This window comes from Chrysemys picta, chromosome 4 (assembly GCF_011386835.1).
Source record: "Chrysemys picta bellii isolate R12L10 chromosome 4, ASM1138683v2, whole genome shotgun sequence".
Lineage (NCBI taxonomy): Eukaryota > Metazoa > Chordata > Testudines > Emydidae > Chrysemys > Chrysemys picta.
In genome coordinates this window covers 6,914,632-6,931,278 of record NC_088794.1, presented here as the reverse complement: position 1 = coordinate 6,931,278, position 16,647 = coordinate 6,914,632, and the positions used below count along the sequence as shown (strand labels likewise).

Here is a 16,647-nt window from a genome sequence, read left to right as displayed (position 1 = left end):
AAAATCTCCAATGATGGAGATTCCACAACTTCCCTACACAATTTATTCCAGTGCCTAACCACCCTGTTAGGAAGTTTTTCCTAATGTCCAACCTAAACCTCCCTTGCTACAATTTAAGCCCTTTGCTTCTTGTCCTATCATCAGAGGTTAAGAACAACAATTCTTCTCCCTCCTCCTTGTAACAACCTTTTATGTACTTAAAAACTGTTATCACGTCTCCTCTCAGTTGTATCTTTTCCAGACTAAACACACCCAGTTCTTTCAATCTTCCCTCATAGGTCATGTTTTCTAGGCCTTTAATCATTTTTGTTGCTCTTTTCTGGACTTTCTCCAATTTGTCCACATCTTTCCTGAAATGTGATGTCCAGAACTGGACACAATACTCCAGTTGAGGCCTAATCGGTGCTGAGTAGAGCAGAAGAATTACTTCTAGTGTCTTGCTTACAACGCTCCTGCTAATCCATCCCAGAATGATAACTTTTTTTGCAAGAATGTCGAACTGTTGACTCATATTTAGCTTGTGATCCACTATGACCCCTAGATCCCTTTCTGCAGTACTCCTTCCTAGGTCGCCATTTCCCATTCTGTATGTGTGCATCTGATTGTTCCTTCCTAAATGAAATACTTTGCATTTGTCCTTATTGAATTTCATCCTATTTGCCTCAGGCTATTTCTCCAGTTTGTCCAGATCATTTTGAATTTTAATCCTATCCTCCAAAGCACTTGCAACCCCTCCCAGCTTGGTATCATCTGCAAACTTTATAAGTGAAAACTCTATGCCGTTATCTAAATCACTGATGAAGATATCGAACAGAACTGACCCAGAACTGATCTCTGTGGGATCCCACTCCTTATGCCCTTTTGCACTGGGCATGCTCCAACCTGGGCCTGCAGGTTCTGATCTGTGCTCTCCCTGCAACTGATCCTCTCAACAGCCAAGGACTGCTGTGTCACCAGAACTGAGAGCAGGGAGCCTCTCTCTTATGCTATCAGTGCCCCCTTGTAGGCATCCAGGCACCGCAGAGGAGGAGGCCTTCTGACTGGAAATCAATGGGACAAAAGCCAGATCTGGGGGAGAGGCAGAGAGAGCAGGATGGGATGAGGAGCCTGAGGGTGGGCCACAGGGACTGGGAACAGGTAGTGGAGGAGAGGGGGATCAGATCTGGGGGGCAGTTGGAAAAGACTAGGTCTGGCTAGGCAAGGAAACTGAAACAAGTAGTTGGAGGGGGGTGGAGAGGCAGGGCTGGAACAGGGACAGGCTGGGAGGGATGGGAGCAGAAAGGTCTGTGACCATAAGCCAACAGTCCCCTCCAGAGCCTGGAATGTAATCCTATATTCCCAATTCTCAACATTCTTCTGCTGTCAGCAAATCATTGCGTTACCCATGGGATAAGTGTGTGTCCCCATCCCCCTCTAGTGTCTAATCCACATAGAAGATGACAACCTACTATTGCTAACAGTTAGTCACAGAGGGGGCTGAATTAATATTGCATAGGCAGCCTTCATTCCAGCATTTCCTTACTATTGAATGCTCGACTTTGCAACCTTAAACATTCTTTTAACATGTCATTACATTAATAGCGGTGATTATGATGTTCTTTAAGGGTGTGATGACGACTCCTGGGCACTATTCCCTGGGCCACTCTGCTTTAAGGTTACAATCAAGATTACCCTTATTGTTAATACTATTACAATGGTGATTAAAGTCACACTGTTGAGTCTGATTCCAACTATACCTCTGAGACACAGGAAGTGCGGGAGGTGAATGGCTGCCACAGCCTCAGTCGGTTCCACTCGGATGTCAAACAAAGGGCCAGCCACCATCCATTGCTCCTGCTGCGATTCAGTCAGATGCTGCCTCCAGGAGCCGTATCCATAGCGGATGGTCACTGCTGCTCTCACCTCAAACTCCAGTTCAGTTTCAGGGCAACGGAACCAGCCTGCCCTAGAGAAATGAACCCTGCATATCCGGGGGTGACAAGAGGAGGGGAGAGCAGGATTAGACAATGCTCGATATAACCAGACCAGCTTTTGGTCTAACTTGTAACAGGTGGTACCACTTCCATTTATCATGGTCTTTTCTTTATATATATATATATATGAGGAGGAAGATAGTAAAACTCCTTTTCCCTTCTCTAGCACCTAGGGTCCAAGGACTCCAAAGTGATTTACAGTTGTTAATAAATTCATCATTGTAAATCCCACTAGGAGATAGGTATGTAACGTTTTACAGAGGGGGAAGTTGAGGAACACAGGGGAGGGGCAGTTAGTTGCTACCCAGGGCACACAGACAATCAGTGGCAGAGTCAGAACTCCTGAGTTCTGTCCCTCTGCTCTCAACACCAGACCCCCCTATAGCCAAGGCTAGAACCCAGGAGTCCTGATTCCCAATCCCCCTGCTCTGACCTACTAGACCCCTGTTCTCAGTCATGAATACATTTCAGAGGTTCCTCTTATAACATACAAAGGCTCGAATCCCCCACCCTGGCAGTGTCTGTGGGGGTACAGCCCTGTGCTATGAGTTGGCAGAATGTCCTAAAGTGTTTTCTCCAATAAAATAGACGGGTCCTCTCCAGTGAAGGAGTCAGCCTGATCTATACCAGTGGTTCTCAAAGCCGGTCCGCCACTTGTTCAGGGAAAGCCCCTGGCGGGCCGGGCCGGTTTGTTTACCTACAGGGCCGGTTTGTTTACCCGCAGGTTCGGCCGATCACGGCTCCCACTGGCTGCGGTTCGCAGCTCCAGGCCAATGGCGGCGGGAAGTGGCACGAGCCGAGGGATGTGCTGGCCGCCCTTCCCGCAGCCCCCATTGGCCTGGAGCGGCGAACTGCGGCCAGTGGGAGCCGCAATCGGCCGAACCTGCGGCTGCGGTAGGTAAACAAACTGGCCCGGCCTGCCAGGGGCTTTCCCTGAACAAGCGGCCGACCGGCTTTGAGAATCACTGATCTACACCACACTTAATAGTGCTTTACTCTGTTTACTGTACTGATTGTATCGACTGTATCTGTTTATATTGAGCCTGTCCCCATGGGACACTGTGCCCTGTGTGATAGGGTCTGACCTGTGCTCCCAGATGCAGACAGCTGCAGAGGGGATGAAACCAAACTCCCAGCCCCAGCTCTCACCTGTACATTTCCTGGTTCCCATCTACGTCCTGAATAATCTCTGGTTTTATTTCTTCTGGAAGATCCTAAAACACAGGAACAGGCATTAACGCAGCCCTGTTGGGGATTTCCCTCAGGATTATAGTGGACTGTCAGGACTGCTCTAGCTAAGGTTTACATCAGCTTTCTGTTTACGCTTGAGTCTTCTAGAGCCACTAAAATCTACATGGTCATTCAGATTGCCTTGACATTTGGTGTGCCTTGTGGGACTGACGGCTGAAGATGGTTAGTGATCCAACTGACCATGGGTTCCTAAGATACAGCCCCTAACAATGGTTTGCCTAAAGCCCATGAATTCTATCCATGTATTTTCCCCCACAGAAATCACAGATCCTCAAATCAAGGCCAGTATCATTACATCAGGGTCTCAGTCACTTGAGAGTTACCCACAGAGTGACTGTCACCCAGTAGCTCATGTGGGAGTGCGACAGCGTGCTGGGAGTTCACAGGTGAGCAGGGCTCTGATCACTCTGACACATATTAGTTCCCCTGGAGAAGGCAGACTGGGGTAATGGAAACTACTGATCTAATTAGTTGTGATTACTAAAGAGCCAATTAGACCATCAATTCAAGACTGATCAGAAAGGCACAGAAGGAAATGAAGGGAGGAGAGACGTCTAGCTGCCTAGTTTTATAAAGACCTCAGAGAAGGGGGAGCTCTGCTCTTCTTAGATCAAGGGGAAGGACAGAAAGCCCAGAGGACACTGCAAACAGCATTGCTGCCTGGGACTGTTGAGCTGTTGGTGGAGGGAACATAAATCAATGGCATGGTGTGGACACACAACCAGTGAAGTCAGGGTGGTTTTTGTGGTATTAGAAGGCAGGAGCATGGAATGGGCCCTGCTACAGGGAGCAAAAGTCATAACGTTAGCAGCAAAAAAGTTTAACTCTCATTTTAGGGTCATCCTTAATGCTCCTGCGCTAAAGGGATTACACTGAGCATAGGCAGAGAGAAAGAGACGAAGAGGATGATAGTGAATCCCAATTCAAAGACCTGCATAGCTCAAGGGGGATATTTCAGGGATGGTATCACTGGTGTACCTAGGTACTGCGTTCAACTACAACCATAAGCAGAAATCTGAAAAAAGGAGGCATGTTGCTACAATCTGCCTCTGTCAAATGTTTGTTTGTTTGTTTGTTTTTTGGTTTTTTTTATGGGGAAAATGTGATCTGTGTACAGTTGAACATTCAGAAGGTGTTTGAGCTATTTTTAAAAGAAAATAAGTTACACATGCAAACACTTGCTGGGAGGGGAGTGGGCATAAGGTAGTAGAGGAGAGGAGGGTGTGGAGCTGCAGTGAGGGAAAAGGAAATTATGAGGAGGGGGTAAAGATGGATGGGTGCTAGGGGAGAGGGGTTGGCATGCTTGGGTCAGGGGAGTGGGTAGAGATGAGGAGTGGAGCAGTGTGGGGGGGGTTAAAATGGAGGGGTGGCAGAGTGAGGGGGAAAGATGGGGGGCACCTATCAGGCCCACGTTCCCTGGTTCTGTGTCTATACCAGGATCTCAGGGGGACTACCCCTCTGGAGGTGTCTTTGACGCTCCTTGTCCCCATGTAAGCTGGGCCCAGGGGGCTATCCCCTATCTCTGGCCCCTATGTGGGAGCCAGGATATGGGGGGCAGTCTGTAACAGTGCACCCCATAGCCATTATAGTGATAAGATTTGGATATCATTAGGATGCATCTTATACAAGATATGTGAGGTGTCCGTTACCGTTTGCTGAATATGATTATCCTATTTGTATAAATGTATCATTTTTGTATCTGAAGTTATGAATATTGGCTGTATACCTGTATTTCAAATGTGTTTGCTCCTGTGGTAACACCCACAGGGTAATTTGCATCCAGTCTGGCCAGCACATTGTGAATGGAATATTCAAGTTGAATGGCCCATCGACAAAGAATATGGACCAAGGAAAAGCTTATCCTCACCTCTGGATGCTTCAATTAGCCTGTAAATAATGGCTGCCATGACTCATCAAAGCATGCAAGGGCATGTGATGAGATCACCATGTTGGTACCTGTATTTGTCCACAAACTGTGTTGGGAACTTGGCTTGGAACAAAGGGGTTCCCACCATATGGAAAAAGTTATAAAAAGGGGAGGTGATATCACCAATTGGCCTCACTCTTCCCACAACTCAACACCTGTAAATAGCGCTGGAAGAACAAAGACTTTGAACTAGGGAAGTGCTTGTGCCAGGCAGGAAAGAAGGAAACCTGCTTGTGTATGAAACCTGGATGGATTGTTTATACTATCTAACAGGGTGAGACACTGCTTGATTCAAATCCTATCTAGTATATTAGGCTTAGATTGCATTTTTGTTTGTGCTAAGTAATCTACTTTGATCTGTTTGCTATCACTTATAATCTTTCTGTAGTTTATCTATCTATATCTATATATACCCATTTTACCTAAAACAGTGTGGTTTGAGTGTAATGCTTAGGGGAAAATCTCAGCTCAGGAACAAAAGTTGGTGCATGTCCAGTTTCCTTTGTAGAAGTGGCAGACTGAGTAACACCTTATATACTGGTCGGGCTTTTGACAGGGCAGGCCAGGACAGCTCCAGCATCCTAGGCTAGGGAACTAGGGTATTTTGGCTGGAGCCTCTCTATTGTTGGTTCATGCAGTGACTGGCAGGAGTATTCATTAATGGAACTGGGTGCGGTCCCTGCCTGTGGCTGTTTATGTGAGGGAAGCTTGGAGGGCTTTGCAGCTTCTCACAGTGTGAGAGGGAGCCCAGGCTGGTAAGAAAGAGGGCTCAGCAATACCCCAGTTCCAGGTTGCATCCCAGGCGAAACCTTTCAGGGTGTATCAGCCCCTCTTCTTGCCCCCTCCCTGTAAGCAGGGATAGGGAGGGCTCTGTCCCTCTGTGGGTGACAGAGTGGGTGGGGGAAGGGGTCCAGTTGGTGGGGGAGATGAACTGGGTGAGCCTGAGGTATGGCTGGGAAGCCTGGCTGAAATGTGTGTGTGTGGGGCGGGGGCAAGCTCAGGCTACATTAAAAAAGGTAGTGTATGGCCCTAGAGCAAACTGCTGCTTGTGATATGTTCACACAGCAGCACAGGTCAGGAGACAGAAAGGAGCAACTTCTTACATGTTAATGGCTTCTACAGTGCAACTAATGTCTTAATGGGATGGGAAGGGTGAGCTGGCAAAAGTGGTGGGACTACAAATTGTGGAGAATGGTTGTGCAGAGTCTGGAAAAGGAGAGGTGCCCAGTCTCTCCACTCAGCTGCCTAAAGTTACTGTAACAACCATGGAATAAAACTGCCTAGGTTTGGGACGCAAACCATGTCTGAGATTTGTCTCACCGACCCCTGTTAGCAACTGCACATTGCAAACATTTCACAGCATGGCCTTTATCCCCATTCCACTATAACAAAATGTACGGTGGGGAGCAGAAGCACTGAGGAATCACAGAGCAACTGTGTGGCCTCGTGGAGAAACCCTTGGACTGAAACTATTCCTAACTCTGCCACTGGCCCGCTGGATGACTTTGGACAAACCATTGCATCTCTGTGCCTCAGTTTCCCATTTGTGCAATGGGGATATTGGAGTAAAGTTCATGGAGATCTATTGATGAAAAGTGCTGTATAAAAGCTAGGTCTTTTTTGTTATTACCTACCCCCAGTAGTGTATCAACAGCAAACCTAGGCATGCTGAACAACTGTCTAAATGACCACTGACTCCTACAATATTTCTATTTTCTTTCTTTCTTTTTTTAAAGTCGGTAATTCACTAAAAAAAGCCTACAATAACGCAGAGCATAAATTGCCTCATGCTCTCCCAGAATGTTGAATTCAGCAAAACTCAAGCCTCTGCAAAGCAGAAAATACAGAGTTAAGGTAAATACATACACAATCTTAACTCTGCCATGCTGGAGCTGGCACTAGTCACTAGCAATTATCTGCACGCACTCCAGCTGCATTCACTGTTAGGTGTAGCTGTATTGAATGATGGAGATGTTAGCTGGAGCAGCTTGGTGTGACTGTGATATGAGAAGATGTGGGCCTGAGCCCCTGGTATGTGCTCAAAGGAAAGAGGTGCGTGTGTAACTTGAGGATAGGTCACTGGCAGGACACGGTTCTTCTTGCCATGGGGACTGTCAGCAGTGAGGTGGGATACGAGAGCAGTCTGTGTTAAATGAAGGGTAAGTGAAAGCAGAGCGATAGATGGAATCCTGTGAGTAAGGGATGTAACAGAGAGAGTGAAGGAATTGTAAAATTGAACAAGTGAGGGGTTGTTTCTGGGGAGCAGGCTCAGTGTTTGAGCGTTGAGCAGGTGCATGCAGCTCCTGTTGAATCCAGCTGTGACAGCTGGGTGGTGGGCAGCCAGACCTAGTGGTCAGAGCCACAGTCTACAGTCACAAGACAGGTGACATGAGCCAGCTGGGTCAGGATACCAAGAGATCAGAAGCAGGAGACAAACTGGAGGTCAGGAATCATAAGCCTGATATGAAGAGTCAAGCGGGATCTGGCTGCCAGGAAATCAAGGAGCACAATGCACACATTCCAGAGTGGAGTCCAGTCATTCAGACAGCTTTCTGTTCCTGCTGCTGGCTGAAGTAGGGCCACTGGGCCAGTCTGCAACTTTGGGGCACCAATAATTGGATCTCAGGGGCAGAGCCTCACGCTGTAGCTGAGCTTCATGGGTCCTAGGTAAGCCAACATCAGGACCCATGTAGGAGGGCTGGAGGGTGGCTGCTCCCCTGTAGACTGGGTCTGAGACCTGTGGGTCATGACAAGATCTTACCAAAACCAAATTCTACCTTGACAAAGAGAGTGTGTTTGCCTCAGTGCTACATATGTGATGTGCACTATCAGTAAAGGCAGAATGCAAGTATGGGCATATTGGGACAGTGTCCAAAAAGGGTGGAGTTAAGGTTGTGGGGGCAGGTACCTTAAGGCTGTATTTTCTGGTTTTTAGAAGTTTGAGTTTTGCTGAATTTGGCGTGCTGAAAGGGCACGAAATACCTCTGGGAAACCTTGATTCTGTGTTCAGGTAGTTGTTATTGTTTTCTGGTCAGTGAATAGCTCTGGCAAGGACTGAACCTGGGCAGGTGTGGGCAAGTGCTCAGCTGGGGGCTCTTTCTGTGGCCTGGGAGCCTGGCAGTGTGGCTGGCAGAGGGAACCAGTGATCAGCTGGGACATTTCCCAGGTGACCAAGATGCCCCAGGTCTGAAGAGGCAGGGAGAAGATTCTCTGGTATAGTTGAGAGAGACAAATTTCAAGGGAGATCAATAGACCAACAGACAAACAGGGTGGGGGATGGGGAGAGAAAGAGAGACCACAAGCCCCACCTCCTCCTCCTCTCTGGAACACCAGTTACATTTGTGCTGTCCTCTGAGGCAGGCAGTGGGACTCTGACTCCGGCTGGTCTCACCTGTGGCAGAGAGGGGGGTAAATGCCCTTTCATGTGTCACATTCTTGCAGCACCAAATAACAAGCCCCCTCCATCCCTGAATCAGAGTGATGGGACCTGAGCATTTACACTGACAAACTGCCCTGCAGACGGGTCTGTTCTGTGTGTCTGCCCAACTCCAAAGCTTCTGCTATGTAGGGAGCGCTGGGCTCATGAGGCCTGTGGGAAGAGCTGTGCACTGGGGGAGAGGCTGGGATGAGGCAGATGGGGTTAGGGAAGGGGATCATGGAGTGGAGAGGAGAGGGAAGGATGTGGATTGGGGGAGTGATGGGAGGGGGAGCCCAGAGAGATCCTGCAGGCACTGGAGATTAAACCTGATGTAGGTGACGGGGGCAGTGGCAGAGTCTGAGCAGGGGATGGTCAGAGCTACAGGCCAAGGGGACTGTTTGGTTGCTCTCTGCTCCACCATGAGCAAGGCCCATCAAACCACCCCCTCTCCACCCTCCCAGTCAGTTTTAACCTCACTTATCTGCAGCTCCTGCCACAGAACCAGTGGAGGGTAGGAGGGTCTGTTGGCAGATGATCCCTGGGGAGGGATGAATTATTAACATACTGTCATCTTTCCCCAGCCCTTTCCATGCTTTCAAGGAATATACGGGCAGCCACCTCTGGGGTGGGACACAGCAGCTGGCTAACAGCTGTACAAATAGGAGCTTGGGACAGGAAGTGAAAGCACAGCATGAATCAACAGGACTTTGAGGCTACCCGCCTGTATAGCACTGGGATTGTCGGGAAGAAAGAGCAAACAGGGGCCCCACTGGTCCTGTGAAGACAGAATCACCTTTGGCTGCAATGGGCCAGTGTGTATGTTAGATAAAGAGGAGCAGAGCTATATTCTGCTCTACCCACCTCTTGCCGCCTTTATCCCTGCAGCAGAACTAGAGTGGGATTCAGTCTCTTCACTGGTGAATCCTGAAAAGAAAAATGGAAACTGACAAAATTCCAAACACTCTGAGCCAGATTCTGATCTCAGTGACCCTGGTGTAAATCCAGAGTGACCCCATGGATGACAATGGAGTCAGGGCTAGATTCTGATCTCAGATACAATGATACAATTCTGGAGTGACTCCAAATGGACTAACCCCAGGGTCACTGAGATCAGAACCTGGTCCTAACTCTGCTGACCTTAGTGGGGTCTCTCAAGATATCCCCAAATCACCTTAGCTCTGCGCTCATACAGGAGGAGGTGAATAGCTTGAAAACTGGTATTTTAAGAAGTCAGAGGTAGTGAAATCCAGGACAGTGCCCATGTCTAATCCAGGCTGGGGAAAATGGATCCAGTCCCAGCACCATGTGGCACCTTCCTTAGGGAAAAGTCCAGAAGGACTTTAGAATATTAGCCCAGGCCCCTGAAGCAACAGTGTTGTGACACCCAGGCCTGGAGCTGTTTTTGTCCAACGCTGCAGTGAATTTCCACTGGGGCATGTTCCAGCCGCCTGGGCAATTGTGCTCACTCACCTGATGCTGATGTCAGTTCTTCAGCGGAAATTTGATCATGAAGAACTTCCATGTGACCTGAATGTCCTATGGATGAGAGAAAGAGCAATACAGCATTTTTCCTCAGTAGATCTCATAGCACTTTATAAAGGAAGCCGGTGTTTTTTTCAAACTGGGATTGATGTCTGGATCTCAGTGGGATCTACAATACAAATTAGATTTAACCTTTTTGCTTCAGTCATTTTGAATCCAGACGGTCAAAAAACAGGGAAATAAAATTGCAAAAATGGCTGAATTTTCCTCCAGCTTCTTCATTAAAATTCAAAATTGTTAGAATCTGACACATTTCAACCAGCCTTATAGAGACCGATCTCTGATTGGGCACCTATAGGTGTTTTCACAATTCTAATAGTAATAACTTGGTTAAAAAAAAATTAAAGTTTTAAAAAAGGTGTGTTTTTTTTCTTGACATATTTTTTGCTAGTTCATGACTCTTAAAAAAAATTCCCCAAATTTCTCTCATTAAAATTGCAAGAAAATTTTGAAATTAAAATTTTGAAATCTGAAAAATACTGACCAAGCTCTAGTTTGAGACTTGCCTACACAAACATTTAGTTCACAGCAAGCCGGGTTTAAATCTACCCCACATTGAGCGTCATTGTGGACCCTGCTACTACACACTAGGGAACTTTTAGTGCACGGCAGCAGGGTCCACATGGACACATAGTGCACTACAGGCTAGTGCGGGGTAGATTTACATCCCAGCTTGCTGCAAACTAAGTGTTCATGTAGAGAAAACCCTAGTGTTAGCCATGAAAAAAATATTCTTTCTATAACAAAGTGAGGGACTGTGAGTGATGGATGGACCTCTCTTGTGAGTTATAATTATCGGAGATGGATGCGGGGGATGGCAGGAAGGGATGGAGTGGGGGAGTGAGAAAATGTGAGGAAGGGAGGAGGGATGTAACAGCGAAGGAAAAGGAGCGTGGGGGGTCAGAGAGAGTGAACTCACCAGTGGGGGCAAGACTGTGATGGGCTTGTCCAGTGACTTGGCTGCCCTCACCCGGGAACACAGTGTGAGCCTTGGAGGCGTAAGACACGGGGCCCTGGTTCCTCATGGAGTCTAAAGAGCAAATGAGAGAGAGCAAGTCACCCACAGCCCAGAGCCCCCCATGGGTGAATCTCCTCATAGCCCAGTGCGAGTGACAGCTGCTGAGCTCTGCATGGGGCAGTAGGGAAAATGGATCCTGCCCCCTTTGTGATGGATTCACCCATGGACACAGTTAATAGATATACAGCCCTGGGGAGCTAGGACGAGAACTGGATCAGACCAATGGACCCATCTAGCCTGGGACCCCACCTGCTACCTGCCACCCCAGATCAGACTCATGGGCCCATCTAGCCCAGTATCCGTTGTCCCCTGCCACCCACCCACCCACACACTTGCTTTTAACCTAGTTCTGCAATGCAGCCACGTCTGGGATGGGACATGGCAGCTGACCAACAGCCACACAGCGACACTGCACAAAAGGGAATTGATGGCAGGGAGTGAAAACCAAGTGTGAATCCACCAGTTTTTGAGGCAGAGCAAAACCCTCATTACTTCTATCAAACTGGGGTTGTCATGAATAAAGAGCAAATACAGTGGCCCCATTGGTACGGTGAGGGAAGAAGGACCTTTGGCTGCAATGGCCCAATACACATGTTAAAGGGGTTGTCTAGATGGCCAGTTAGTGCCTGGCAAATGGGTATAAACCTACAGCACACTAGCCTGCAACTCTCCAACTCAGATGTTCCCAAACTTTTTTTTTGCTGAGTCAATCTGGAGATTCATGTTGCTTGCAAGGCCCCTTCCCCCCACCCCACTTTTTCTATGGGGGCAGGGGAGAGGGGTGCCCTGTACCCACAAGGGGTGCCTGGTACTTCCTTTGGGAAGATACTTACCGTGTTGCACTGGAGGAAGGCAACTGGTCCCTGCCGTGGTAGGGTTGTCTCGGCTGTCTACACTCAGCTCCCTGCCTGTCCCCCGACATGCCCCTGAGAGCATGGAAAACACTGCACAAATTTAAAGGAAGAAATGAAGGCAGCAGTTTTTGGCAGTTGGGAACGAGGATGGGACTCTGGATAGCGTCACTCGCTGGATCAGAAGGGCACAGAGCAGTGGTGTCGAACCTACAGCCTGCACGCTGGATTTGACCCCCGATCCCTTCCTTCCGAGGGTGTCAGAACCAAAGTAGGAGGAGCTGAGCCAACAGCCAGGGGCTCAGCACAGTGGCTGTTTCCCCTATGGACCTCCCTCCCCCCAGGTCTGGGTAAGCGGCTTTCTCTCTGCCCCACCCCCTTCTGCTTAACCTGACACAGGGCAGCTCTGACAAAGGCTCGATATACTGACTGCCCTTACAAAAGGCAGTACAGGCCAGGGCCTGAACAGGACTAAGCTGTACAATTCCCTGCCAAATTCGGTCAAGGGTTATGACCAGAGGAGGGAGGGGAAGGAAGCAATGCGAAAGGCCTTAGCAACATGATAACCGCTTGTTGATGAAACATAATAACGGCTTATATGAAGAAATTGCTTCTAGTAAAGGCCAACTTCTCCTATAGTTCCAGCTATCTGCCAACCAGCCAATCATATATCATCTTTGGGCGTCCGGTAATAAACCCCTATGCCCTTAACCGTACAACCCCGGAAAAACAATATGTACCTTGACAAGAACAACACTCTAACTGGTGCCAAGTATCACCCACCAAGAAAACCCACCACCCAATAGGCACCCAATTCTCGTAAATAATGAGGAAGCTACCAGGAAAGAAGGACAGACCCCTATTCTTATTTTCGCATAAATGACGTATTATTTGACGTATTATTTGTACTATGCTTGCGGTTTGACGGAATAAAGCAGCCTGCGTGCTGTGCTAGGTGTGGTGGTTTTCGGACTGCTACCCCAACGCGTTGGTATGTATTGCAATAAACTGGCCTCAGGCTTGAGTCTGTGAACTAAAATCAATGCGTGGGTGATTTTCACCACGACACTAGTTTCGTCATTGAAGAGTTAAAGCTACAGGGCGATTTATATCCCCCTGCAGCTCCCACCCTGGCACCACCCAGCTGCTTAAAAAACAGCCTCCAGTCCCAGCAAGTGGGATAATAGCCTAGAGCAGAGATAGTGATCGGGTTGCCAATGCTCCCGGACCGGACGCCATTGCTGAAAATGAGGACACTGTTGCCACAAAATGGCATCTGGTCCGGGGGAGTTGGCAACCCTAGCTAGTGACCCTCGTGGGAGGGACTTGGGGTGCAGCCCCCTGGCGGTGCAGTGGGAAGTCATTTTCCCCTATTTGATTTTACCCTCAATCCAGCTCCCACATTTGGGTTAGACAAACACCTGTCAGGGATGGTCCAGTCCTGCCTTCAGTACAGGGGACTGCACTAGATGATATATGGAGGTCCCTTCCAGTCCTACACTTCTGTGATTCCCCACCCCTGGGCAGGCCCTGCCCCTCTCTCTGGGACCAAGAGTCCCTTCTCTCCCCTTACCTGCTTCTTCACCAGGAGGAATCCAGACCTTGGTAGAGAAACGAGCAGGGATGGGGGAGAAATGTTGCTCATCCAACAAAGATGGTAGGAGCTCAAGGGTGGAGAGCGGGGGGGAGGTACATGCAACCCCACCACGCACTCTAGACACCATCCACCACTGCCCTTTTTAACTCACACCTTCACTCTCTTTGGTAAAAAAAATTTAGATCTGAGGTTTTGGCCGGGGCCAAACTCCATCCCCTCCCATATTTTGGAGGGGTTAGAATCTGACAACAGGTTACAAATACCCCAACCTACATAACAAGCCAAAGCAACCCCCAGATGCCTGATCCCCGCCGCCGCACCTCACGAGGGGTTGCATAGATCCCATGGACAGGAATGGGAGCTGCCTGCAGAACTGAGGTTACAAATACCTCAAACCTACACAACAAGCCAAAGTACCCAGGGTCCTGATCCAGCCAGGACGAGTGCATGTGTAGTTCCCATGGATGGGAGGCGGAGCTGCCTGCAGAACTGAGCCCCAGCCTATAGGGCAATGTGCAGCCCAGCTCTGCGCTGTGCAACCAGAGCCGGCTCTGTCTGGAATGGACCCGACAGCACCAAATGCTGAAATAATCTCAGCCCAGGGGGCAAACGCTCCCACAGGCTCACTGCACATTATAGTGTCGTGAGGGTGGCGTAATAATCCGTGCCCAGCTCGGATGCTGCAGTGATGGGCGAGGGATGAACAGCCAGAGAGGTGATCGAGTGTCCCCCTTGGGATGGGATCAGGGTTCATGATGGGGAGCATGGGGAACGGATTTCCCTGATGTCATTTATTTACCCTTCAGCTCTTCAACCAGGTCTCTGTTTGTTTCCATCAGCGCCTGGTAGAGCCGGTCCTTGTGCCATTCATCCCAGCCCGGCACCAGCTCGTACAGCTTCCGCATCTTCTCCTGGCTGGTTTTCTCAGCTCTGATCGTCTGGTATTGCTCATCGTTCAGTATGTACAGCTGATTCCGGAGGAGTTCACCTCTGCCGGTACGTCGCTTCGATGCTTTTTGAAACCAATTGAGAGAATGTTTCTCTGAGATGTCATTGAAAATAAATCCTGAACTAACGTTTTAGGGATCATGTGTTACTGGCACAGGGAAATGGGTGGGGTGGTCACGTTCCTCCTCCCCACTTATCCCCCCACCCCCACAACTCTGCCTCCTCTGTGGCTGGGGAGGAAACAATGAAAAGAGTTTTCCCCATAAAGCGTCCTCCTCCTGTTGTGAATCCCCACTTAGTGCTCACCTGGACCAAACCATTGTCTGTTCCCCTCCCCCCACTGTTGGGGCTGGCTCTTGGGATGCAGAAAGCAGCACAGATCCTGCACGGGTGGGGGAGCCCAGGAACTGTAGTGCTGCCTCCTCCTCGTGGGTGGGCACAAAGCAGGGAGGAGACCCAGAGCCCTCCCGCCCCCCCACACACACAAATCAGGCAGACATGCCCACATTTAAAGGGTACTTTGAAGAATGGGGGAAGTCTCCAGTGGTTCCATATTCTCCATCTGGTTCCTGAAATAACAAGGTTGGCTGTTAGTTCCATCACGGTTCATCTAGCAGCCATCTTGGCTTTCCACCCTGCTGTGGGTACAACCCTCCTACGTTTTCCATCTCAATGTCTATCAGGTTTTGAACAGGTCTGGGCAGGTCATACCCACAGGTAAAACTGGATTTGACCCCCAGATCCCTTCCTTCTGGCCCACTGCTCCCTCTGCCGTCTTTGCAGGGACCCAGTCCACAGATGAAGCCGGCCCGAGGGTGTCAGAACCAGAGTAGGAGGAGCTGAGGGTGGAGCTCGGACCTGATCTCCGGTTGCTGTGCCATCAGCTCTGCCAACAGCCAGGGGCTCAGCACAGTGGCTGTTTCCCCTATGGACCTCCCTCCCCCCAGGTCTGGGGAAGCGGCTTTCTCTCTGCCCCACCCCCTTCTGCTTAACCTGACACAGGGCAGCTCTGCGGATCTATGCTGTCATCAGTTTCATCCTGCCCCCCCATCCCCATAGCATCTGGACACCTTCCACCTAACACCAATAGCAGCAGAGAAGTGCTCACTGGGATTCATGGAGTCTCGGGATCTTTTCAGAGTCACTAGTTTGGTCATTGAAGAGTTAAAGCTACTGGGTGATTTATACCCCACTTGCAGCTCCTGCCCTGGCACCACCCAGCTTCTTAAAAAACAGCGTCCAGTCCCAGCAAGTGGGGTAATAGCCTAGAGCAGAGATAGTGATCGGGTTGCCAATGCTCCCGGACCGGACGCCATTGCTGAAAATGGGGACACTGTTGCCACAAAATGGCGTCTGGTCCGGGGGAGTTGGCAACCCTAGCTAGTGACCCTGGTGGGAGGGACTTGGGGTGCAGCCCCCTGGGGGTGCAGTGGGAAGTCATTTTCCCCTATTTGATTTTACCCTCTGGCTCTTCAGGGAGGCTTTTGTTTGTTGTCTCCAGCCCCACGGACGGCGGCATCGCGTCCAACGGGTAATGGCTCCGCCTCAGCACACCCAGGATTGTGTCAACTGAAGAGGCGCGTTGAATCAGCTGCTCCCGGTGCCGCTCCACAAAATGTTCCTCTGAGCCAAGGGACATAAAAACACCCCACTGAAACACGGGGTTTGGTTGCAAGGCTCCTTCAGCTTCTACCTAGGGCTGTTTAGCCAGAGCCCTGAGCTGGGGCAAAGCCGCCCTGCTCCGGAGGAGCTCCCGGACAAGCTGTGCTTCGACTCACCCTCCCTTCCCGACGAGCAAGGGGATGTGCTGACCCCACTGTCCATGTGCATGGTTCAGCCTGCTCCCCTGCACAGCCCCTCAGTGTGGTTCACTAAGGGTTAATCCCACTGGGTGATTTATAACTCACGTGTAGCTCCAGGGCTGGTGCTGGTGGACGGCTTCTGCGCTCGGGTACTCACACCTGCAATAGAGAGCAAGTGGGAGAGAGAGAGAGAGCACAAGGGCTGACTCACTGGAACACAAGAGATCTCAAAGCCAAGGGGTCAAATTGGGGGATGATCTTCCTCCTGTCTGGGGCCACCCCACACCCTGGGATCTTGCTGGCCTCCTCTCCTAGCCCAT

At 49.7% G+C, this 16,647-nt stretch overlaps 1 protein-coding gene across 8 annotated transcripts in view; it reads right to left on the bottom strand.

Annotated features, from left to right (window-relative positions):
• Positions 1–16,647, bottom strand: part of LOC101950806 (uncharacterized) — a 57,064-nt gene that overhangs the window by 9,078 nt on the left and 31,339 nt on the right. For 5 of the 8 annotated variants that reach the window (XM_065594231.1, XM_065594230.1, XM_065594227.1 and 2 more), the window contains 11 exons: positions 16,433–16,486; positions 15,987–16,148; positions 15,032–15,094; positions 14,377–14,589; positions 11,963–12,073; positions 11,031–11,141; positions 10,040–10,105; positions 9,431–9,493; positions 8,460–8,542; positions 3,123–3,187; positions 1,737–1,960 (listed from right to left, as the gene is read on the bottom strand). In XM_065594231.1, the coding sequence (XP_065450303.1) occupies positions 1,737–1,960; positions 3,123–3,187; positions 8,460–8,542; positions 9,431–9,493; positions 10,040–10,105; positions 11,031–11,141; positions 11,963–12,073; positions 14,377–14,589; positions 15,032–15,094; positions 15,987–16,148; positions 16,433–16,486 (1,215 nt within the window). The remainder of the gene's footprint in view (positions 1–1,736; positions 1,961–3,122; positions 3,188–8,459; positions 8,543–9,430; positions 9,494–10,039; positions 10,106–11,030; positions 11,142–11,962; positions 12,074–14,376; positions 14,590–15,031; positions 15,095–15,986; positions 16,149–16,432; positions 16,487–16,647) is intronic. The other 3 variants (XM_065594226.1, XM_065594229.1, XM_065594232.1) reach the window with 3 other exon arrangements.